Consider the following 25,888-nt stretch of genomic DNA (forward strand, 5'->3'; position numbering starts at 1 on the left):
GAAAACAACTACAAAACACTTTCCAAACAAATAAAACTGGATCTAAACAATTGGAAAGCCATTGATTGCTCATGGGTAGGATGAGCTAACATAATAAAAATGACCATTCTACCCAAACTAATTTACCTATTTAGCGCCATACCTATCAAACTACCAAAAAACTTCTTTACTGAATTAGAAAAAACTATAACAAATTTCATTTGGAATAACAAAAGATCAAGAATATCAAGGGAAATAATGAAAAAAAATGTGAAGGAAGGGGGCCTAGCAGTACCAGATATTAAACTATACTATAAAGCAGCAGTCATCAAAACAATATGGTACTGACTAAGAGACAGAGAGGAGGACCAGTGGAATAGACTTGGAGTAAATGACATCAGCAAGACAGTGTACGATAAACCCAAAGAGCCCAACTTTTGGGACATGAATCCACTATTTGACAAAAACTGCTGGGAAATTTGGAAAACAATTTGGGAGAGATTAGGTTTAGATCAACATCTCACACCCTACACACCAAGATAAATTCAGAATGGGTGAATGACTTGAATATAAAGAGGGAAACTATAAATAAGTTAAGTGAACACAGAATAATATACTTGTCAGATCTCTGGGAAAGGAAAGACTTTAAAACCAAGCAAGAGTTAGAGAAAATTACAAAATGTAAATTAAATGGTTTTGATTATATTAAACTAAAAAGCTTTTGTACAAACAAAAACAATGTAGTCAAAATCAGAAGGGAAACAACAAATTGGGAAAAAATCTTTATAATGAAAAACTCTGACAGGGGTCTAATTACTCAAATATACAAGGAGTTAAATCAATTGTATAAAAGAATCAAGCCATTCCCCAATTGATAAATGGGCAAGAGACATGAATAGGCAATTTTCAGGTAAAGAAATCAAAAGTATCAATAAGCACATGAGAAAGTGTTCTAAATCTCTAATAATTAGAGAAATGCAAATCAAAACAACTCTAAGGTATCACCTCACACCTAGCAGATTGGTTAAAATGAAAGAAGGGGAGAGTAATGAATGCTGGAGGGGATGTGGCAAAATTGGGACATTAATGTATTGCTGGTGGAGTTGTGAACTGATCCAACCATTCTGGCTGGCAATTTGGAATCATGCTCAAAGGGCTATAAAAGAATGCCTGCCCTTTGATCCAGCCATACCATTGTTGGGTTTGTACCCCAAAGAGATCATAAATAAATAGACTTGTACGAAAATATTTATAGCTGCGCTTTTTGTGGTTGCAAAAAACTGGAAAATGAGGGTATGTCCTTCAATTGGGGAATGGCTGAACAAACTGTGGTATATGCGGGTGATGGAATACTATCGTGCTAAAAGGAATAATAAACCGGAGGAGTTCCAGGTGAACTGGAAAGACCTCCAGGAACTGATGCAGAGTGAAAGGAGCAGAGCCAGAAGAACACTGTACACAGAGACTGATATACTATGGTAAAATTGAATGCAATGGACTTCTGTACCAGCAACAATGCAATGACCCAGGACAATTCTGAGGGATTTATGGTAAAGAACACTAACTGAACTTCACTGTGATCTTGGAAAAAGATTTTTATCCCCCTCAATCTCAAATTCCTTATTTATAAAATGAGTAGTCTAAACTAAATTCTCTCTGAGGTTCTTTTCACCTCTAAGATATTACATTAGAGGTTTTACATAGAATAGAGGACTACAGAAAGTGGGGATGAGGAGAACAAAATGCTGGGAGGGAAAAGAAAGGGAAAGAGAGATTGAGGAATAAGGAAAGAAAGAGATGGAAAAATAGAAGGAAATGGTAAAAGAGTTGGGGGAATGAAGGTAAGGGAAAGATTGTGAAGAGAGTGTAGAAGTGGGAAGAGTTTTTGTTAAGAAAGTTTAAATAAAAAATGGTGCTTCATTATCTGTGCTTTTGTGTTCTGCTATTAGTGCAAGTCCTTCCTTACTCTAAGAGGCCACTTAAAACTATCATTTATCATTTCTTAGAAACTTTACAATAAGAATAGAAGGAATTGTTTACACAAATAAAAGATGTAATGGCAGATCATAGGATCATGAATCTAGCACTAGAAGAGACTTCAGATGCTATCTAGGTCAATCTCCTCATTTTACAAATGAGGAAACTGAGGCCCAGAGAAGTTAAATGACTTGCCTAAGGTTATACAGATTATAAATAGAAGATCTGGTTTTAAACTCAGATCTCATGACTCCAAATTCAATGAGAAGGTTCAGTCCTCTTGAAACTTTTGGCTAATTTAGAACCTACTATTAAGATTCTACTTCATGGTGGAGTCATTTTAGACCAGATTCTCTAAAATCTATAACTTTTATATGCATGTACATATGTAACATATACATGCATGTATAAATATATGATATATGTATATACCTATAAACACATATGCATGTTCTGCCAGGCCCCTGGCATATAGCAGAGGGAAGTAGGAACAGTAAGATGTGTTACAAGGGAATTTACCACTTTTCTCACCTTGCTGACCTTCTGGATTTTATGACTTCCAGAAACTTATTATTCTGCAAGGTGAAATCAACAATGAAACTGACACCTCCACTGCACTCGCTGTGTCTGGGGTCCCTCCCTCCTTCTGGTTGTAGAGGGTGGAGAGTTAGATATATGGGAGCTCTTCCCTAATCCTCTACCATTTAAGGAGGGCATTCAAGGAATTCACCTCTTCGTTTCCCACTCAGCTGACCTAGATTTTCATGATCTCCAGAAACTTTTCATTCTGCAAAACAGAATCAACTCTGAAACACATCTCAGATCATTTCCCGTTGTGGCTGTAAGACTTCATCATGCTCCTGCAGTAGGTAGCCATCCTCTGAGACCCTCTCCCACCACCCATCACATTTTTTTAGCTTTCTGTGTACTGTCTTTCCCCATTAGCCTGAGAGCTCCTTGAGGGCAGGAGTTGCCTTATACCTATCTTTATATCCCCACACTTAGCACAGTGTTTGGAATATAGTAGATGCTTAATAAATGTTTATTAACTATTGACTATTTCTACAAGCAAATCACTTTTCATTCATCCAAATCTAATCACCACTTACTAATTTACTAATGACCAAAAAGTCTGTTTTATGTGCAAAGAAAGGAAGATAGGTAATGGCCTACCTCGGTCACTGAAGTCATCCACCAACACAATCTCAGCCACTAGCTCTGGTGGAGAACGGTTCAATACACTATGGACTGTTCGCAGGAGAGAGGACCAACCTTCATTGTGGAATGGGATGATGATGCTGGTGTCAGGGAGCTTCTCTAAGTACAGTTTGCTGTTGCAACTACATGGAAGGGAGGAAAAGCGGGGAAAGAATAAAGATAAAGCTCAAAAAATGCTAAATGACTGATCTGACATTAGATCCACTAGATTGTAAATTTCCTAAGGGGAAGAGATATCTGATTTTTCTTTATTTTTCCCAGAACAGAGCATAAGATCTTCCAAATTAGTAAATGATCTCTGAAATAAGATTTGTCACTCCCAATATACTTTCTAAATGAAAATAATAATGCCTGGGGTTTCAAAAGCACTTAATATCCGTGATCTCATTTGATCTTCACAAAACACCTTATGCTGTATGTGATACAAGTGTTATTCTCATTTTAATAGATGAAACTGAGGCTTTAAGAAGTTAAGTAACTTATCCAAAGTCATACATCTAATAAATGGCAGAACTAGGACTCTAACCCACATCTTCTGGACCTTCCAGATGCAAGGTGGAGCATAAGGAGTCACCTCTGCATGACAAGTAGTGATAACATTCCTCTTCTTCAAAACCAGGAATAAATACCAGACAGGAAACAGGGTAGGTCTTAGAGTTCTACTATGTATTCCCCCCACCCCACCCCATTTTTAATTCCTATTCTTACTTTCCTCATTCTCTACTTAACATCATTTTCAGCCCCACACATACCCAAGCTATTTTAAGTACAGCCTCATCAGTTACTGTCTCCTACTGACACCAGTCATTGTCTCCTAGGTAAGACTGGATACCTAGTCTCCTTACTTAGTTCATCTCATACTAAGAGTAGGTTTAAAGGAATCTCAATTTCTCTCTCTCCCTCCCTCCTTTCTTTCCTCTCTTCTCTCCCTCCTCCATCTCTCCATTAATTATGAAATCTTTTTCTCAATACTCATTACCCATATATCAAGAACTAAACATGAAGGTGACTCAGTTTATACATTGCTGGACCTGGAAACAGAAAAACGTGTTAAAATCTGGTATCAAACTCTTATTCATTTTGTGACCCTGCACAAGTCTTTTAATTTTTGTTTGCTTTAGTTTCTGCAACTGTAAAAAGGGGATAACACTAGCACTTACCTCCCAGAGTTGCTGTGAAGATCAAATGAGATATCTGTAAAGTACTTGGTACATAAAAAAATGTCTGTCTCCTATTTCCTTCCTATTCTCTCCCTCAATTAGAACATGGGCTCATTTAGAACAGGGAATCTCAATTTTCTGTTTGTAGCTTTACTACTTCACACAGTGCTTGGCACATAATAAAGCACTTAAATGTTTTTTAATTCCATTTCATTCCATTTTGCAAGTTTTGACCCCACTCTTCTTCCTGGATGCATTTCTTCACCTATGTTTTTCATTATACTTCTTCTGTTTGATCATTTCTCAGTTTCCTTTTCTAGATCATGCTCTATTTCCAGCCTTTTAAGAATAGCTGTCATTCAAGGCTCTATTTTATTCCTATTCTTTTCTCTCTTTATACTCTCTGCAATAATGATATATTTTGAGAGGTGTTTAGTTGGTAAAGGGATGACAGACTTGGATGTGTGTGTCTGTCTGGAGCTCTCTCCCTATATATCACTATTACTGGGATGAAGAGGGAAATTCTCTGTAAAAGATGGATTACCAGAGACTGGGCAAGCAATGGTAGCTTGAGAGGGGTCTTTACTTGTGGGTGATGTTGGTGGGATGCCAGGCTTGGTAAGCCCAGATCCCCTGTAAGCAAAAGCCGACCCCCCCCCCCGGGTTAAAACATCACAGCAGGGGGTCTTGATCAGATGGCATGAGCTGCTAGCCTCTTAGACCCCTTGTTCCCTCAGTGTCCCCCTGAATAAAGTCTCCTTTTATCTGACTGCGAATCAAGTTTATTGTAATAATGATTAAGGTAGCTGAAGGTAGGTAGAGGGTAGAGGTATTGAGGAGTCCCTGATCACTAATTCCCAAAAGGTCCTTCTTCCTGGCCAGTCAAATGGTCAAACCAGAAATTCACCTTCCCTCCCCTATTTCTTACCCTAAACTAAAATCTATACTATTAGAATATAATAGGGTCTTTGATATAAGGCAGATAAGGGTTGAGAGTCTTCAGACTCAAAGGATGTCTGAGTCTGCTGACCCCTTCAGGCCTAATGAGACCTGAATCTCTTTCAGGCTAATGGCTGAGGCTGTCAGGAAACACCAGGCTTTGGGGGTATAGATGTCCAAAGAAAACCTTTTGGGCTGGCTCTCTATCAGTCCTGGGCAGACAAGCCTTCGTCCTCTCTCCCTGACATCCCAGATCCAAAAGCCCCCTTAGTTCAGGTTCTCTTTCCGAAGATGCTTTGCTCCAGCTCAGCTGTTGGTCTGTGTCACTCAAGTCAGCTTCTCAACATTCCAAAGGTTCCACTCACCCCAGTCTGCTCTTACAATTCCCAGTTTTCTTGTTGTGTGACTTTCCAAAAGTCACTATGTAAAAATACTTATGTAACATTATTATTATTATTTTCTATTCCTAACTAATGTCCCACCCCCAAAATAATGAATTTCCCTAACTTTCCTTTCTATGCTAATTTCTAAGCTATCTAATTTATTCTAAGAGAGTTTCAGGAAAGTTTGGGTAGGGAATGAGTTTTTTTGAACATTGGGTAAGTATATACATCCATCACAACATACAAGAACACAAACATAGCACAAAACTGATGTATAGCAAGGACCTTGTGTAAATAAATGAGTGTATTAAGTTGTAGAATTGCAGAATGTGTATATATGTAAACAATTACTAAATCCCATAAAGATCTTAGCCAACTAGGAAGATCAGCAGATTTTCTTATCTGACTAAACGTCAAAATTCCAGGTCTATTTATAAAATGTAACACATGTACATAAATGTTTGTAAATTTATAAATACATGTAACATAGGTTAACAAAAGTAGCTATAGGGTTGGAAATAATGTATCATAACCTTGTACATAGAGTATCATAATTAAACATATAGCATATAACTAGAATAGAAACAGGGACAGCACAGATAGGGATTTAGGGAAAATTCAGATCACAAGCTTTAATTAGTGCAGAGAAAAGCATAAGCATAAGATAGAGAATTGTATTTAGGTAGGTAGGTAAGAATATTAAAGTAGATAGTTGAAAACAGATTCATGGTAGCAATAAGATAACAATTGTATTAGGAAAATAGGTAGTTAGGATAATGGCTTAGAAATAGCCTAGAGTAGGAAAACTGTCATATTAGTTCAGATTTGAGAACTAGGCATTGTTCTTAACAAAGCATTGTGTTGAAAATTGTTTTACTTTTGCAACATTGTTACAAACCCAGAAAACTCATCCTCTACCCAAACTTTCCTGAAACTCTCTTAAAATAAATTGGATAGCTTATAAATCAGCATAGGAGGGAAAGTTAGGGAAATTTACTATTTTGGGGGTGGGACATTATTTAGGAATAGAAAATAATAATAATATTAGGTAAGTATTTTTACATAGTGACTTTTGGAAAGTCACACAACAAGAAAACAGAAGACTGGGGTGAATGGAACCTTTGGAATGTTGAGAAGCTGACTTGAGTGGCACAGACTTGGGAAAGAGAACCTGAACTAAGGGGGCTTTTGGATCTGGGATGTCAGGGAGAAAGGACGAAGGCTTGTCCACCCAGGACTGATCAAGAGCCAGCCCAAAGGGTTTTCTCTGGACATCTATACCCCAAAAGCCTGGTGTTTCCTGACAGCCTCAACCATTAGCCTGAAAGAGATTCAGAAGAACGCTACCCACATACAGAGGAAGAACTACAGGAGTGGAAACAGAAGAAAAACAACTGTTTGAACACATGAGTTGATGCGGACATGATTGGGGATATAGACTCTTAATGACCACAACCAATGCAACTATCAATAATATGGAAATAGGTCTTGATTGATGACACATGTTAAAATCAGTGGAAATGCGAGTTGGCTATGGGGGGAGGAGTAAGGGGGGTTGGAGAGGAAAGTAAAAATATGAATCATGTAACCATGGAAAATTTTTCAAAAAAATAAGATATTTTTAAAAAACAGAGTGAGAGTGAGTTAGTGAGAGAGAGAGAGAGAGAGAGAGAGAGAGAGAGAGAGAGAGAGAGAGAGAGAGATATTCAGGTCTCATTAGGCCTCAGACAACCTTTGAGTCTGAAGACTCTCAACCCTTACTTGCCTTACATCAAAGACCCTGTTATATTCTAATAGTATAGATTTTAGATTAGGGTAAGAAATAGGGGAGGGAAGATGAATTTCTGGTTTGACCATTTGAATGGCCAGGAAGAAGGACCTTTTGGGGATTAGTGATCAGAGACTCCTCAATAGCAGCTCATGCCATCTGATCAAGACCCCCTGCTGTGATGTTTTAACCCGGGGGGGGGGGTCGGCTTTTGCTTACAGGGGATCTGGGCTTACCAAGCCTGGCATCCCACCAACATTACCCACAAGTAAAGACCCCTCTCAAGCTACCATTGCTTGCCCAGTCTCTGGTAATCCATCTTTTACAGAGAATTTCCCTCTTATCCCAGTAATAGTGATATATAGGGAGAGAGCTCCAGACAGACACACACATCCAAGTCTGTCATCCCTTTACCAACTAAACACCTCTCAAAATATATCATTATTACATCTCTTGCTTTTCTTTGTATCCACAGTGCTTAGTAAGTGTGTACTGACTGACTGACTGCCTCTCTTAAGTGATGCCATCAGCTTCTATGGATTCAATTATCATTTTATATGCAGATGATTCTCAAATCAATATGCCAAGCTCTTATCTTTCTCCTGAAGTCTAGTTCCATACATCACCAAAAGTATCTGGACGTCTCCACCTGGATTCCCACTGGCATCTTCAATTCCACATGTCCAAATCCAAACTTGTCATATATTTCCTAAATTTACCCTCCTTCAAACTTTATTATTTCAAACAATTGCAATTGTCCTAGCCACAGAAGTTTGTAACTGTAAAATTATTCTTGGCATTCCCTTGATCCAGCCATACAATTGTTGGGTTTGTACCCCAAAGAGATCATAGATAAACAGACTTGTACGAAAATATTTATAGCGGCGCTTTTTGTGGTGGCAACAAAATGGAAAAGGAGGGTATGTCCTTCAATTGGGGAATGGCTGAACAAATTGTGGTATATGCGGGTGATGGAATACTATTGTGCTAAAAGGAAAAATAAACTAGAGGAATTCCATGTGAACTGGAAAGACCTCCAGGAATTGATGCAGAGTGAAAGGAGCAGAGCCAGAAGAACACTGTATACAGAGACTGATATACTATGGTAAAATCGAATGTAATGGACTTCTGTACCAGCAGCAATGCAATGACCCAGGACAATTCTGAGGGATTTATGGTAAAGAACGCTACCCACATTCAGAGGAAGAATTGCAGGAGAGGAAACATAGAAGAAAAACTGCTTGAACACATGGGTTGAGGTGGACATGATTGAGGATGTGGACTCGAAACTACCACACCGATGCAACTATCAACAATATGGAAATAGGTCCTGTTCAATGACACATGTTAAAACCAGGGGAAATGTGCATCAGCCATGGGTGGAGGGAGTGCGGGGGGTGAAGGGGAAAGTAGGAGCATGAATCATGTAACCATGTTAAAAATGAATATTAATAAATGTTTAAAAAATAATAAAAAATCTGTTGTCAAATGCTATCAATTTTTCTTCCATGGCCTTTCTTTATCAGCTTCCTTTTCTTCACTTACAGAACACAGACCCTTATCATTTGTTAGACTATTATAATACCCTCTTCAATTTGGTCTCCCCACTTCCCACCTCATCTATCTTTTCTAGCTATCCCTGCTCTCTATCTTTCACACAGTGGCCAAAATTATATTCTCAAGAATCAAGTCATACTATGTCACTCTTCTGCTCAAACATCTTCAAAGACTTTCTACTGCCTCTAGGGAAAAAAATGTAATGTCTTCAACCTAGCATTTAATATCTTTCACTATCCGGCCATAACTCACTCCGCACGATTTACTTCATTAATCTCTTTCATGTACTTTGCATTTCAGCCAAACTAGACCTATAGCTGTTCTCTACCCCTGAGATTCTATTCCCTACATCTTTGCACAACCTAATTACCCTGATGTCTAGAATTTGGACTCTCATTTCTGCCTTTTAGAGCTTGTGCCTTCCTGAAAAGCTTAGTTTAGGCATTACCCCTCCATGAAGCTTTCCCTGATTCCCTCCTCCCTCCTTAAATTGTCTTCTAGGGGTAGCTTCATGGTTTAGGGAATAGAGAACCAGGCCTGGATTTAGGAGGACTTAAGTTCAAATCTGACCTCAGATACTTCCTAGCTGTGTGACCCTGGGCAAGTCACTTAATTCCAGTTGTCTAGCCTTTACCACTTTTCTGCCTTTAGAGTTGTTACTGAAATGATTTAAAAAATTACTTTGTATTCACCTAACTGTATATAATGCATCAATTAAGTAGAAATGAGAGCAGAAACCCTGATTTTTTGTTTTTGTATCCTAGAACTAAGCACAATGCCTTGGATCTGGCAGTGGCTTTTTAATGAGTGCTGAACTAAACTCAGCATTCTAAAGTCTCTTTTCTGGTTATGACATTCTGTGTTCTATAATCCCTTCCAGAACTAGCTAACTTTTTAGCCTTTCAATAAGTGCAAAAGTTATATCTTTGCTATAGTAGAGCTGGTGGGAGTGAGGACAAATAACATACGAGCATTCAGTCTGGTAATATTTCTAACTTCTATTCCTTTACCCTACTCCCATTAGTGCTCAGACAAGAAAGTGTCTGTTTGATGGCAATGCCAATCCTAATTTAGGAAACATATTCTGAACACTGCAGACTTCAAAGAACAAAAAGCAGGAGTCAATCTTCTGGAAATAGTCTCCTTAGCCCTGGAGCTACTGCAAGGGTACAAAAGAGACTAACTTTAAACATATATCACTTTAAAGCAAGAGACACTAAAAGTGCCTTACAAAAGTTTTGCTGAGAGGGTTATTTTGGTCCTATTGAAAGACTTCCCAATAGAATATAGACAATTCTTGCAATTTCTCTGAGAGTTGTTTTTTGGATCATTTGAAAAAATGGATGCATTTAAAAGACCAACACTCTGTAAAAATGAGAAAAGTAGCATAGTTGAGGTCTGAGTCCTACTTCTGGATCTCTGGCTTATTTATTTATTACCTGTGTGACTCCTTTGTATTTCTCATACCTGAACACCCAAGAGCCCCAATGAGGGGTCTGCTTAATTATTGGAAGTCTTCCTTGAACTTAATAAGTTTATAATGAAGCGTGATGGCTTTCTGTGATTATTCCTTCTTCTCTTCATGTGTACAACCTATGCTTTTCTCACATTCCTTAGATCATACCCTTTAAAATTCCCTTGCTTCCTTTCTTGTTACTATGCTAGTGCTCACCTTTCACCTCTCTGATGTTCTTTGTGTGAACTTCAGTTCTTCAGAGATTATAGTGTTCCATGACTTGCAAGACATACAACGATGGACAAATATTGGTGTTAAAAAGATGGGCTTTTCTTTCAGAAAGAACTTGGGGGTCATTAAAAGAACTTGGTAATTTTCCAAAGAGAAGAAATTCAACTTGCTCCCTTCCTTCTGTTCTAATCTGGGACTAACTATCCATTTGAAATGTTTTTCAAAATAATCATACCAATGGATGAGATCTCCAGGTTATCTATTCAACTGCATATTAATCTGGACAGTAACCACTGTTCAGCTACTCAATTCTTCCTGTGTGGATAGTTGGGCCAATCTGGAGGATCTCACCATTAAAAGGAAATCCATGTTTGACTTGGACTCTTCTAGATTTTCTACATGACAGTAACAAATTCTCTGGTAACCATATGCCTCCTTATTTTATGCCTTGATACATTCATATGAGTAACTGGACAGAGATTGAACAAGTTTCTATTTGTTGTTATATCTTTCAAGATACCTAGTAAATTTTGATATTTATATGGATATACTTATTTAAAGAGTCTTTAAGGCAGCATTTTGCTCACCTACCTCAGTTTTTTTTATAGTCAACAAACAATAATTATAATGAGATCTTGAATTCTTTCTACCTTTCAGTCAATTGTGTGATAGGTAAAGATGTGGCCTGCCATGGAATATTTCATACAAAAGCCCGTTTTATTCTCTCATCAAAGATGACCTTGATACATGTACAGATTATTTTTGTTAACATTTTACATAGCCAGAAAAGTAGGTATATGGACAAACAGTTATTGATATTCTCTTAGTCACCTTCTTTTGTGAACAATAAGGTGCAATATATTTTTTCACATCTTTAGTAGGTTCTCTTCCTTGAGATACCTTGAAAATCAATACCTAACTGCCTTCAAAATGGTGTCAACTCCAGCACTGAACTCTTATAGGGTCTAGTGCAGCTGCTTTCCCAGCATTTGTTCTTTTTGGAGTCATTCCTACTTCCTCTGTAAGCATGCTTGGGAATGTTAAAGTTCAAAAGTCTTTACATTGCCCTTGATGATGAAAAGAGTTTGTTATAAAAAAATCTTTCCAGATCTTTTATCTTCTGTCTATATTTCTAGTTTCATTCTTAAATGCCCTCAGATGGCTTTGTTTAGTTGGGTCCCTTGCCAAACTCTTTAAACTGATTTTTCTGTCCAAAGCTCCTGCTGTTTTATGAAGTGGTATTGTTCATAATCTTCCAATATCCTCTGAAAAGTTTTACAAATGAGTCTAGATTCTAAATTAATGTCAGCTTTGACAACAATGGTAACATACCAGTTGGCAAATAAGTCAAGTATTGGCTAAGGCAATTTTTACCCTCTTTCATAGTCTCCTCGTTATATCAACTGGCATATGCTGTTTAAATATGAAATTGCTATCATTGGTGTTGGTCTTTTTCTCTAACCATTTCAAATTTGTCACCATCAACAGCTCATTATAATTTTTCTTGTTTTTATTCATTCTAGTTCTTATTAATATGGATGTTTGCTTCAACAAGCTGGTAGGCTGGTTGTGCTTAGAAATCTGATCAGTAAAGGTTTCCATATTATAAATGACTCCTGCCCACTAAAACATAATTAGTTTCATTTTCTGTGATGTTACTGTGTGCTATGTCCAGGGCTTTCTTAGATTAAACATTTATTAAGTATTATTACTATGGACCAGGCACTTTTGATTCTTCTTGTGAAGAAATCATTCCTAAGGAATAGAAGCTTCTGGGTATTTTATAGTCTTTGACCTTGTCAACTTTGTTTATGGAACCCCCAAGTTTGCCCCAATCCCTTGGGAATTTGCCTTAAGGGAAGTCCCAGACTTACTTTGTCTTAGATTGAATAATAAACCTCAAAATACCCAATGATCTCAGCTTAGATAGAATTAGTCGATATAATCAAGTAAGTGCCCTTTTGTCTTAGAAGTTTCTCCAACTATATCAGAGACCTCTCCCAGGTAGTCCAGCCCTTGGTTGGAATCATCCTTTCCTTGTATCTACTGTAAAGCAATAGCCTCCCAGGCTGGACTCCTCCTTCCTTTGTGTCCACTGTAAAGCTAATCAATTGAACCTTCCTTTCCTATATTCTCCAAAAGTGTATATAAGACCCCCAAGTTCTTCAGCTCATGGGAAAATATTCTTTGGAGGGCCTTTTTCCTGGAGACATTGTTCCCAGAGTCCCAGAGCTTTGGCTTTTTGTAGTATCTAGTGCTTGACTCTGTGTAGTAGCTGATCTGAGCATTGTCTCTTTTCCTGATTAAAGACGTGTCCTTTCTAACTACTTTAGTGGTTCTGTTTTTTTCAAGGTTGATAACCTTCTTTATCATTTATTGTTGAATCATATTTTCCAACATTTTTATTGTTCTTATCTCTGAAGCAGTTTTATATTGAAGTTAATGAGTATCAGAACATTTTTAAAAAGCAAGACCTGTGATTTCAGTGGCACAGGAAACTCCTAATGGGGAAAACATCTACCAGTGCATAATAATAACTCATTTAAAACTCAAGAGTCTCAATGCCTATGACACTGAGAAGGTTAATGATTTGCCTGAGACACTCACAAAGTATGTCAGAAGCAGAACTTGAACCCAATGCTCTCTGATTCCAAAGCAAGATGGCTTCCTGTCCACTAAGTCATTTATTCTCTAATCAAAGTAAGTTAAGTTAATTTGAAATTTTTCAATTGAGTCTTTGAAGAAATTTTCTACCTCTTAATCCTCTACAACACATATAAGATATAATTATTTTCATGGAGGAATTTTTATAACTATTTAATATAAGCATGACAGTGATTATGTTTCTTGTTGCCTTTGGATGCATGATAAACTGGAATCCTCTGACTCCTTTTGTAAGAGGGAGATTTTAGGTATTTTATATATATTTAAAGTGTGTCTCTCCAAGAAGAGCCTGTGAACCATCCTTCAATTTAGCTACATCTTTTTTGTCTTTTGGTTTTAATTATGAGAATGTCAAATCTATAATGATTCAGTTCTTCCAGGAGTATGTCAGCTTATTGGTCATTAGATATGGATCTTATATTTAGAATACTAATAGTTAAGGTAATATTTCTGAATCATCTAAAAGGCATGCACAGCTTAGCATCCTTGAACCCCTTTTCTGCTATGGTGTCCCTGAGTTACAGAAGGGGCTCTTCACAGAAACAAGGGGCCATAATTTACTTTTCTTGAATTCATCACCAAGTGGCCATGATACTTTGAATGAACATCCATAAAATCCTACTCTACAAGAGATAAGAAAATTCTTTCCCTCTCTTCCTTGTAGAGGGGGAAAGAGGACAATAGGTGCAGAATATAATAATGTCATAATGTCTAACTTGGTTGTCGGTCTTTACTGAATTTCTTTTCTTCTTTTCCTTTTTACAAGGAATGGATCACTGGGGAGGGGTGCATATTTAGAAATGGAAGTGAATAAAACAAAAGCCATCTAATAAAAAGACAGTCTTCCTCTAATGTCTCACTATGGTATGGTGATGACCTTGGGCTAGGCCGAGGAGCACAAACTAAGACTTGTTCTGTCAAGCTGCAAAGGCTTTGAGTACAGTCCTGGCAACAGATTGTGTCTGCTTTAGGAAGAGCTCATCACCAGCAGGCTCAAATGTAAAATGGGCATAATAACATTTGTAAAAATGACTGCACAGGGCTGTTGTGAGAACTAAATTAGGCATCAGATACAAAACCCTTTGCAACTGTAAACAGAGAATGATATAAATGATTACAATTTTTAACAACTCTAAGCTTGGGGATGGGTGGAAGGAGAACTAGCTCAGCTGCTGAGTGACACAGCAATGCAGAAAATGATTAGGTCTAAGAAATACCAAGCTAGGCTCTCAGAAGGAAAAAAAATCTTTCTTTGGATCCAGGTTAGTTTTCAAAGATCTGCAGTCCCTCAGCTCTATGTCTCTTACAGGATATCATAGAATATTAAGGCTATAAAGGACATTGGAGATTATCTAGTCCGATGAGACATTGTATTTTTGTCACTGACTCCTCTGACAATTTGATAATGCTTATAGACCTCTTCCTAGAACATTTACAAAATATATAAAATAAAATACACAGTATTGCAAAGGAAGTCAATTATACTGCGATATAGTTATCAAGAAGCAGCTAGGTGATGCAATGGACAGAGTATAGGGCCTAAGCTTAAGAAGACTCATCTTTCTGAGTTTAAATCTGGCTTCAAATACTTACTAGCTGGGGGAGTCACTTAACCTTATTTGTCTCAAAAATCCTTATCTATATAATATGAGCTGAAGAAGAAAATGTCAAACCACTTCAGCATCTACCAAGAAAACTCTGAATGGGGTCATGAAGAGTTGGACACAACTGAAAAATGACTAAAAAACACAGTTATTAAAAAAAATATAAATCAAGTTCAGACCCCAGTTTAGGAATCCATAACCAAATCCAATCCCCTCATTTTATAGAAAATAATTTAAGCCCAGAGAAGGGGAATGACTTGTTTGAGGTTGCATAGCAGGTTAGGGGGGTCAGTGAAGCAATCTAGTTAGGCTTTAACCATTTGCAAAAGGGAGGGAGGCATATTGACAAAAATGCTAGAATGCAGTTATTAAAGATAAAACAAAACAAAACAAAAAAACTTAACCACTCTGAGAATGCATTTGTCTGTTTTTCCCTCTCTGAATCAGATCCAATGAGAGTAAGGTTTAGGTACTACCTGCCACCACACTCATCCTCCCCTTCTTGTAATACTATTCCCTCCACCTCCCCCATGCATCTCATTATGTGGCATAATTTACTCCATCTTACTTCTTTCATATTTCTCTTAGAGCCATCCTCTTTTTTCCCTAAAATTTTTTTAATCCTAGATAGCTTAGTACCATACCCCCTGCCTATATATATATTTCTTCTATCAATTATGATAATGAAAACAATTTTTAAGAGTTACAGATATTTTTCCATATTGAAATATAATCAATTTAGCCTTAATGACACCCTTAAATTTTTTCTCTTTCTTATTTACCTTTTTATGGTTCTCTTGAATTTTGTATTTGAATATCAAATTTTCTGTTTAATTCTAGTCTTTTCTTCAGGAATGCTTATAAATCTTCTATTTTGTTAAATGCCCATAATTTACCCTGAAAATATATAGTCGGTTTTGATGGATAGATGATCTTGGTTGTAAATCCAGTTCTCTTGCTTTCCAGAATATCATATTCCAAGCCTTGCGGGCCTTCAGTGTAGAAGCTGCCAGATCCTGTGTAATCCTTATTGGGGTTCCATGATATCTGAATTGTTTCTTTCTAGCTGCTTGAAGTATTTTCTCATTGGCTGTAATATTCCTGGGATTTGTCAATTGGGTATTTAATTCAGGGGGTGATCTGTGGATTCTTTCAATATCTATTTTGCTTCTTTGTTCAAGAATATTAGGGCAGTTTTCTTGAATAATTTCTTGTAATATGACATCTAGGCGTTTTTTGGTCATGACTTTCAGGTAGTCCAATAATTCTCAAATTGTCTTCTCCTAGATCTATTTTCCAGGTTACTTGTTTTTGCAATGAGAAATTTCATATTTTTGTCTATTTTTTCATTCTTTTGGTTTTGTTTTATTATTTCTTGATGTCTCGTGAAATCATTAGCTTCTACTTGCCCAATTCTAGTCTTTAAAGATTGATTTTCATCCATAATCTTTTGATTCTCCTTTTTGATTTGGTCTATTCTGCCTTTCATGGCACTCTTTTTGTCACTGAACTTCTTTGCCTGTTCTTCTAGAAAGTCAATTCTGATTTTTAATCTGCTTATTACTCCATTTGATTTCTGTGTTTCTCTTTCCAATTGGCCAATTTTGCCTTTTCAGCTGTTATTTTCTTTTTGCATTACTTTTATTTCTTTGTCTCACTTTTCTTCCCATTTTTCTTCTGTCTTACTAGGTTCTTGAACTCCTTTTTGAATTCCTCCAGAGCTTGTGACCAGTTTCCATTTTTTGGGATAGTTTGTATGTATTTACTTGTTTCTCACCCTCTCCTGATGCTTCTGTTTTTTGCTCTTTTTCTCTGTAGAAATTTTCCATGGTCAAGTTTGTTTTTTTTTCCTGCTGTTTACTCATTTTCCCGCTTGAGGACTAGCAAGTTGCTAGTCATTTCTATCTTAGCTTTTGGCTAGCAGGGCTATGCCATGGGGCTATTTTTACTTCCCTGTCAGGGGCCCCAGGAATGAGCCCAGTACTATAGAGCTCTGACCCTTACCTCCAGGGCTTGGGATTTCCAGGGGTAGGTCTGTGGTGGTTTTTTTGTGTTGGTTGTGTAGCTGCTTCTCAGTGTTTTGCCCTGAGACTATCTTCACTGCCATGCTGCCTTACTGCAGCAGCTGCTGCCAAGTGAGTCCAGTGCCTCTAAGCCTCAAATCTCACTGCCAGGGCCTGGAGCCTCCAGGGGTTACCTGTGCTTTTCCTTGTGCCATTTTGCCCCCTCACAACGTGGAAATTCCCTCTCATTGCCTACCTTTCACATTATGCTACTATACTGCCATCTTGACTCCACCTCTACCTGAGAATGCATTTGTACCTGGTTTATTTCTGACTGATATATTCTTAGGTAAATAAAAATCTTCTTATTCTACATTGGTGTGGTTGTAAACTGAATTTGGAGGGAATAAGCCATGTGGGATCACTCTAAAGCCTTGGTAAAGCTGGTTCACATGTGCTCCTGCATATATCGGAATAGAAACACAAGGTAGGGACCCACATGGATATAAAGCAGATGGACACATATCCTTTACTTTTTTTTATCAATAAATTATAATTAGGGAGAGTCCCTTAAGGATGTTCTGTCTCCTTTTTCTGTGAAACCAGAAATAAATTGTTATAATGGGTACTTTGCTCTCCTGATTCCCAGTCCAAAACTCTGTCCACTCTAATGCATTGTTCTTTGCTAATCCCTCAGTGTGGAATTTGGAGCTGCTTCTGGGAAAATTCCATCATAGTCTATGGGTTCAATGCCAGGCAAATGATACACCCTCAATAAACAATGGTTATTTAATTTCAGTTCAACAAATATTTATTGAATGTCTATGTGCCAGGTTCTATGCTAACTGCTGGGGACAGAAAAGACAAAAAATAAATATTTTCTGTTCTCAAGTGCATTACCATTTTACTGGAACTAAACTAAAAATAGAACATTAGAATTTAGAATTTTGGAATATAAAACACAGAATGTCAGATCTGGAAGGGATCTCAGAACATATGAAATCAGCAATTGTTAGGGAGTCATTTAATTGAATGTTGGCATATGAGGCAATTCAATGACATATGCTCATAGAATGTCTGACCTGGAATATGAACTCACATGTGTATAGTTCTTAAATGTTTTATGGGGTATTTTTTTCCACTAGTGCCTTGTGAAGTAGGTGGGATAAACATTATTGCCCCCATTCTACTTTCATGCATCTGGAAGCCCATTAGTGTGGTACTCTCATCTGTTCCTTTTCCCATGTGATATGCCAAGAATATTTGTCTAGAACTTGGAAAGTGGTAGAGCACACAGACCTGTCCATCACTTCTCCCTTACATGTGCCTGGGACAATGACAATCTATATGCCACTTTCTCCACTGCATTTCTTTGTGGATAATGTTGTGGTTTACTTATTCTTACCATGCATCCTGAGTGTCCTTGGGCAAGAGGCAACAGTTCATCTTTTTTTTTTTTTAAATACTTACCTTCTATCTTAGAATTGATACTAAGTATGGATTCTAATCCAGATGAATGTTGTAAGAGCCAGGTAATTGGGGTTAAGTGATTGCCCAGGGTCACACAGTTAGGAAGTTTGAATTTGAATGCAGGCCCTTCTGGCTCCAGGCCTGGTACTCTATCCACTATGGCATCTAGCTGTTCCTGAGGCAACTTAATTTTTTAGTGACTGCAGTTTTTAATGATATACAGCCTTGGAGCAGCCCAGAAGAATACTGATGTTTTAGATGAGGAAAAGCTTGGAGTCTCTAGGAGCATTATGCAATCCCCCAAAGGCAATCCAGTTGACTTTTCTTTTTCAGTTCTGGGCCCTGATTATCATCCATTCAAAATGTCTGTTGATGCTATATGTACTAGACTGGTTAACTCCATGGACTATCCAAGTTAATATCATGTTCTGGTCAATAGACCTTCATCTATTTGCTTTTCCCCATATAGTTAGGTATAATTCTTTCAAGTGATGATGAACTCAATTTAGGAGGGCTGTTTTGGGGTTACCATTTACAACATTAAAGACTAAAATAACATCAATAGTCTAAAAGCCAAGTGATTCCTACGACTTTTTGCCTACTTTTCCTCCAACTCTGTCTCCATCATTCTAGAAGCAAAAGTGGGCTTCCACTAAAAAGTGAAGAATTCCTATAGGACTGAGGGCTATTTTTTATTTTTCTTTGTTTCCAGGTAAAATAATTTATCATCCAGTGTCTAGATTCCTTGGGATGCATCTGTCCATTTCTGGCTAGGGCTGAGGACTTGGAAAGCAGAAGCCTCTTTCAGCATAATAAAGCCTGCCACTATGTTCTACTGAAGATTTGAGAATCTAGGGTGACCTCCATCCAATAAATGTCTAGCCAAGATTTGGAAAGAACTAGAGAAAAATTTTCAGCACATTGGACAGATTCTCTAAAAAGGATTCATGGAAGAACACAAATATATATCATCCAGGATAATGTGTGGACAGCTCTGAGTCTGCACTGGTGGAAGGAGTACCCGCCCACATATAACTATTAAAGGATTGGAGTAAGAAGCATTTTTAGAATCAGTTTAGTTACCCTTCCCTGGGCCCTTTTCCAGCTCCATTAAGTCTGACTTAGTGAATAAATGAAAGCAACTCTTACAAAATGTCTACTCCTTTAACTTGGTTGGGTTTTCAGCCAAGAAATACTCTAGACAACTAGCCATCCTCAAAGATCTTGCTTTCTATCCAATTTCTGAGGAGGCTTTATTGAAGCAAGAAGAGTTGTAATAAATAAATTGCCTGAAGGCCACACAGTAAAATCCAATATAGCAATTACACAGCAGAGTGCTACTGTGCTTACCACACACAGCTGGCTTTCACAGTCCACTAACAGATACACAAATCAAATAATGTGTTAAGGGAAGTAGACAGTGCAACAGCAGACTAAATAAACTGCTTATTTAATTCAACTGGAGAATTAAAGATGACTTCAAATTCAGACAAGGGGCACAGTATGGAACAAGGTCCTGAACTTATCCTCTTTTCCATCTCATGAATATACATCTCTTTCTGTGTATTTAAAAATATATTATATACACACATACATATATACATATGTATGTGTAAATACACATGTATAACTCAGCTATCAGTCCATTCCCTGGTCATTAAGAATTGCCAATTTATGAGGTATAAATAGTCACAATGAAACTTTAACAATTGGTTCTAGTTAAGCTGGTTCTGGCCTCTATTCCTATGAATAAGGGAATAAGAAAGAAGAAACTTCCTTCTACCAATGCAGGTTGGCACCGGCTTAGAGCACTTTGACATTAAGTGACTTGCCCAGGTCACACAACTTATGCAAGTCAGAAGCAGAACTAAAATTCAGGTCTTCCTGACTTCAAGGCCAGATCTCCATGAACTCTGGTATGCTGCCTCTGTATAATACATATATAACAAGTAAGTGTATCAGGAAATGCCATTTTAAAGAGGTGGCATTTGAATTGAATTTTGAAAGATACTAGGTATTTTGAAGGGCAAAATCAAGGATGGAGAACTTTAGAGGCACATGGGAACAGTTTGCACAAAGGTGTGGAGGCAGGAGATTGGACAATACACAAGAGAAAAAAGAGTGTCAAATGTGTGTGTAGTAGTCATAGATAATCAGTATGTAATGACAGGCTAAAGACAAACTGTGAAGGGTTTTAAATTCCAAACAGAGGTTGCTGTATAGTTGAAGCACTATGGAAATCAATTTGGAACTACACCCCCAAAGCTAGTAAACTCTGTATAACCTTTAACCCAAGGCTACCATTCCTAGATCTATACACAGAGAGATCAGAGGATGAAGAAAAGGAATCAGATATATAAAAATATTGATAGGGGCTTTTTTTTTTTGTGGTGGCAAGAATTGTGAAACTAAAGGGGAGACTATCAATTGGGTAATGGCTGAACAAATCATGGTATATGAATGTAATGGGAAATTTTGCATCATAAAAATGAAGGGGCAGTTTCAGAGAAATATGGGAAAGTTTTTAAGAACTTAAGCAAAGTGAAGTGAGAAGAACCAGGAGAGCAATTCATACAATAACAACAATATTATAAGACAAACAGAAAGACAAAAATTATGATCTACAGAATGACTAACCACAATTTCAGAAGACCCATAATGAAATATGTTACCCATCTCCTGAGAGAGGGGTAATAGCCTCAGGGTGCAGAATGAGACACAAGGTTTTTGGAAAAGACCAATGCAGAATTTGTTTTGCTTGATTATGCATATTTGTTACAATGGTTTTCCCTCCTACCCTTAGGAGGTACCCTTGGAGAGAGAAAACAAATTTTTGCTAACTGAAAAAAATTAAATTAAAAAACTAAACCAAACCAAATGGGTCTGTATTTTATCCAAGAGGCAATAGGTATTTAAACAGGGGGATGACATGTCTAGACCTGAGTTTTAGGATAGCAATCTTCAAGTTATATGGAGCATGGATTGGAGAGAGGAGAAATTGGGAGGGGATCCTGCCTTCTCAGATAGACAGTCATATGAAATAGTATAAAAACAAAAGTTCAGATATTCTTTTTATCAATTAGTTGCATAACTGAGCAAGTTAACTTTATCTCTGTGAACATCAGTCTCCTCAAATGTTAAGATGAGGAGGTTAAACCAAATCATGGATGTCCTTGAAGTTCAAATAGTCTGTGATTTAATGCCCGAGAAAGAAAATATTCTCATCTTAACCTGTTGTTGAATGTCTTAGTGCTAGGGAAATATGATCCCTTTTGACTCTGAGATTATATGAGGATTTATGGTTTGCAGTAGAAAGAAAATTAGACTAGGGATCAGAAGACCTGAGTTCTACTCTGAGGGCTGATATTAACTTGCTGAGTCTTTAGGCAAATAATTTTCATTTTTCTGGGATTCATTCTCCCTCACTATCAGTTGCACAAAAACATGGTCACTAATTTGGCAAATACCAGACTCATGTATCCTGGACATACATTCAAATCAGGGAAAGTCCTTTTATGCTGTTATAATACAAGAAAACTACATAGGAGAGAACAGAGTTAAAGAACTGAGTAATGCTAAACCAATGGTAATAATAGCTTTTCAAACAAAATCTTCCCTTACACTCTTCTCTTTCAGCTGTCAGAAGGAACTGGGTTAAAACAAAAGAGAAAAACAATCACACACAATGTTAATAATTGGCTGTCAACCACCAAGTTCTTGTTTCTCTGTGGGCTGTAAACTCAGTAAGTCCTCAGGTAATAGGATTTTGACAGGTTAAAGTATTTGGATCATTTGGGAGTTCCAAAATGAACTTAAACCATTGACTCCCTCCAATTACAAATGTGTAGTTGCTTTAGTACTTGACCAGTTATGTCCATTTAATGTTAGTTACTATTTTATGTCAGCTTCTTTAGGAAAGGGATACTAACTTAAGGCAGTGATGGTGAACCTTTTAGAGATGAAGTGCCAGGCTCCTCTCCACCCCCCCCCCCCCAAGATCAAGAGCCATGCCCCTCCCTCACCCTTACCCCACACAGGGGAAGGAGGAAGCACTCTTTTTGGGTTGCTGGGTGTAGGGGCGGTAAAGTGAGAAATGTCCTCAGCAGTGTAGAGAGGGGGAGTGTAGGGGCCAGTGGCCCTAGCCCAAGCACTCTGTTTTCCTCCAGTTCTGCTGCCTATGAGCTGTCTTTCTTACCCCATTGCACTGTATTCCCATTGGCTGCTGGGCAGAGGGGTAGGGGATGTGAAAAAATGTCATCAGGTGCTCTGGAGAGGGAGCAGCTCCACCTGAGTTCCTCTGCCTTTCTAGTAACAAATTCTGGCAAGGGTGGGGGAGGGCAGTCATGTGCCCACAGGGAGAGAGCTCTGCATTCCGTCTTTGGCATCTATGCCATAGGTTTACCATCAATGACTTAAAGCATAGTGAATGGACTTGGAACAAGAATTGGGTTTCAGTTGAATTCAGTTATTCTTTATTAAGAATCTTAATATATACAAGGAACTATACTAATTGCTTGGGAATACAAAAACTAAAAATTATGTAACCCAGATGTTATCTTACTATGTAAATCTGAGAACTCTACTTTGCAGATCTAATGAGATAATGGACTTGAAAAGTATTTTATTAACAATTTTTAGTAGAGATTAACAGTATTATTTATTTTACTATATGTAAGCCTCAAAATTAGTCAATTTGGAAGCTATACACACACACACGCGCACACACACATACACACACACACACTACTCCACAGAATCACATAAAGATGAAAGAAGTAATTACAGTAAGGTAGATAAAGCGAGAGGAAGAAAATAGTCTGTCTAATAAGGCAGTCCACCAGTTTATAATGAGGGTAAAGAAGTAGGAGGTGAACCCAGGTGGAAAAGGGAGAGTTTAAGTGGTACTGATAATATACCCTTTGATTTTAATATGGTAGACTGATATTTTTTCTTGTATGATTTTTTAAAACCTTTCAGCCTTAATGTTCTTATCTGTAAAATGAAGGGACTGGACCAGATAATCCCTAAATTCTCTTCCCCTTTCAGTTCTAAATTCTATGATGAAAAGACTCAGTGGTTTAAGGTCCCTGATAGTGCCAGTGTTCTCTTCTCCACCATTGACCATTCTGCTACTTCATCTTGGTACTTCATTTCTGATAACAAGGCAGCTGGGTGGCACAGTGGTGGAGCGCTGGGCCTGGAGTTAGGAAGACAAGTTTAAATTCCACTGTGGACCATTACTAACTGTGCTTCAGTTTCCTAGACTGTAAAATGAGGATGATATAAGCAGCTATCTCCCAGGGTTGTTGGGATCAACTTTAGGTAATTTTTGCAAAGTGCTTAGCACAATGCCCAACACATAGTAGGTACTTTAAATAAAGGCTCATTTCCTTCCTTCAGTCAGTATCTTAAGAAGAAACTGCAGTGCTCTCCACTATGGGATTATAATGAGCAAAAAGTTTAACCCCTGAAGAGGTGAGAAAATATACTTATCTTCTTGCTTTGCCGAAGTGAGAGCCTGTAGGTATGGAATATTGTGTACAAAGCCAAACTCTGTTGATTTTCCTAAAGTACAAGTCTGATTATGTGTCATCCTTGCCCTCTCCCTGTCAATGTCCTTGCCCCTTTTCCACACTTACCCTGCCAGGCTGATTATATTCTTCTCATAACATTCCATCTGGCCATACTGGCCTTACTCACTGTTCTACACACATAACACTCCATCTCCCATCTCCACACCTTTGGACTGGCTGTTCCTCATGCCTGGAATATAATCCCTCTTTTTCTTCAACTATTCCTTCAAGACCCAGCTTAAGTATCACATTCTACATGAAACCTTTCCTGACCCCTGCTCCTAACCTGCCTCTCAAAACTACAAAATTCAGCTAATGGTATAGTTCTTGATCAAATTCTATTGTATTAGTTCTATATATATTTTGCATATACTTATCCAAGTACATGTTGTTTCCTCCATTAGAAAGACTATCTTTGTATCATCAGACCTTAGATGGAGCCTGCTACACAGGATTCACTTAAATTCTTGTTGATTAAGGTGCTGAATTGCATTTTTTTTTCTCTTTAAAAAAATCTTTGTTGGAAAAGATGGCTTGCTAGATAAGAGAGTGAAGAAGAGAAGGATCTACTTGAAAATGAAGGGGATGTAAAAGCAAAAGACAACCATATACATATTTTTTTAAATGTGCAGTGTTCTCATGGCCCAAAAGTCCTCTTTTTCTATGCTGAGGTCCATCTTTTTGAATCACCCAAGTCACCTATTTGAGTCTGAAACCAAGCTCTTTAGAAGAAAGTCAACAAATGTTTTGAAGAGCTTCTCCTCCCCACAGTGGGAAGTTTTATTTCAGGGTGACAGTGGAAACTCATGGGCAAATTAGGGTATAAGAAGAACAAGTCCAATTTCCTTTTAGCTTAGACAATGTCTTTAGTGAAACTGTCATCATTACTCAGTTACACACTGAATTCTGGCAGCCATGTGTCAGATACTAGATTGAGGGGGCTGTTTGTTTTTAACAGCTGCCTCTTGTTCCCCAGAAACTGCCTCAGTAAATACAACTTCCTCTGAAAATGGAATTGAAACAGGTTGGACCTAATGACTTAAAGCTTCTGGGAGCTATCTGGGTTTTGCACTGCATGGCGAAGCTGGCCAGCTGGCATTAACAAAACCTGCCTTTTCCCTTTCCCACCATGTTGGAAGAGAGCCTCATTGATGAGCTGGTCCTCTTCTGATAACCCCCCTCCACCTGCCCCTGGGTCACCAGATGAATGTCTTAGTTATAGCACAGCTGAGCTTCCTGGAAAGGAAAACTATCATAAGTTAAGTTTGGGCCAGTTCAAATGATTGGGGGTCATGTTCTCTCTAGCACCTATAAACAGTGTTTGAATCATAGGACAAAATTCTACCATGCCATAACTGTCCAGGAAGAACTCAGAAATAACTTGTGGTTCTGACTGCCTTCCAAATGCTACCAGCATAATCTTCCCAATGTGCTCTCTGATTATTTTATTCTTCCTACTCTGAAACCTTCAGTGACACCTCATTGTCCATGAAAGTCTAAAGTCCTTAATCTGCTATTTAGGACCTTCCATAAGTTGATGTCTTCCCACCTTTCTGGCTCTATCTCTTACTGGTCTTTAAGCTTTCAATGTATTAGCCATCATGGGTGACTCACAGTTCCCTATTGTTGTTAGGTCTTCTTCCACATACATGCCTTTCTTTATACCTGCTACCTCCTATCCTTGCAATGGATTTCTGTTTGCTTCCCCATTTGTACTCTTTGAAATCTTTTCCTTCATTTAAGACTCAAATTCACCTTTTCTTTTATAAATCATTCCCTGATCTTCTCACTACCACCAGCAATCCATCTTGAAAAATTTTTTTTCAATTAATATAAATCCATTTTTTCTTCCTCCCAACCCTACCTACCCCCAGCTAATTACAAAAAAAGGAAAAAACCTGAAATC

At 37.8% G+C, this 25,888-nt stretch overlaps 1 protein-coding gene across 1 annotated transcript in view; it reads right to left on the minus strand.

The window, feature by feature from the left end:
• GALNT10 (polypeptide N-acetylgalactosaminyltransferase 10) overlaps positions 1 to 25,888 on the minus strand; it is a 171,665-nt gene that overhangs the window by 59,518 nt on the left and 86,259 nt on the right. Inside the window, exon 4 of the mRNA XM_044664481.1 lies at positions 3,130 to 3,296. Coding sequence (XP_044520416.1) covers positions 3,130 to 3,296 — 167 coding nt within the window. The remainder of the gene's footprint in view (positions 1 to 3,129; positions 3,297 to 25,888) is intronic.

This window comes from Gracilinanus agilis, chromosome 2, assembly GCF_016433145.1.
Source record: "Gracilinanus agilis isolate LMUSP501 chromosome 2, AgileGrace, whole genome shotgun sequence".
Lineage (NCBI taxonomy): Eukaryota > Metazoa > Chordata > Mammalia > Didelphimorphia > Didelphidae > Gracilinanus > Gracilinanus agilis.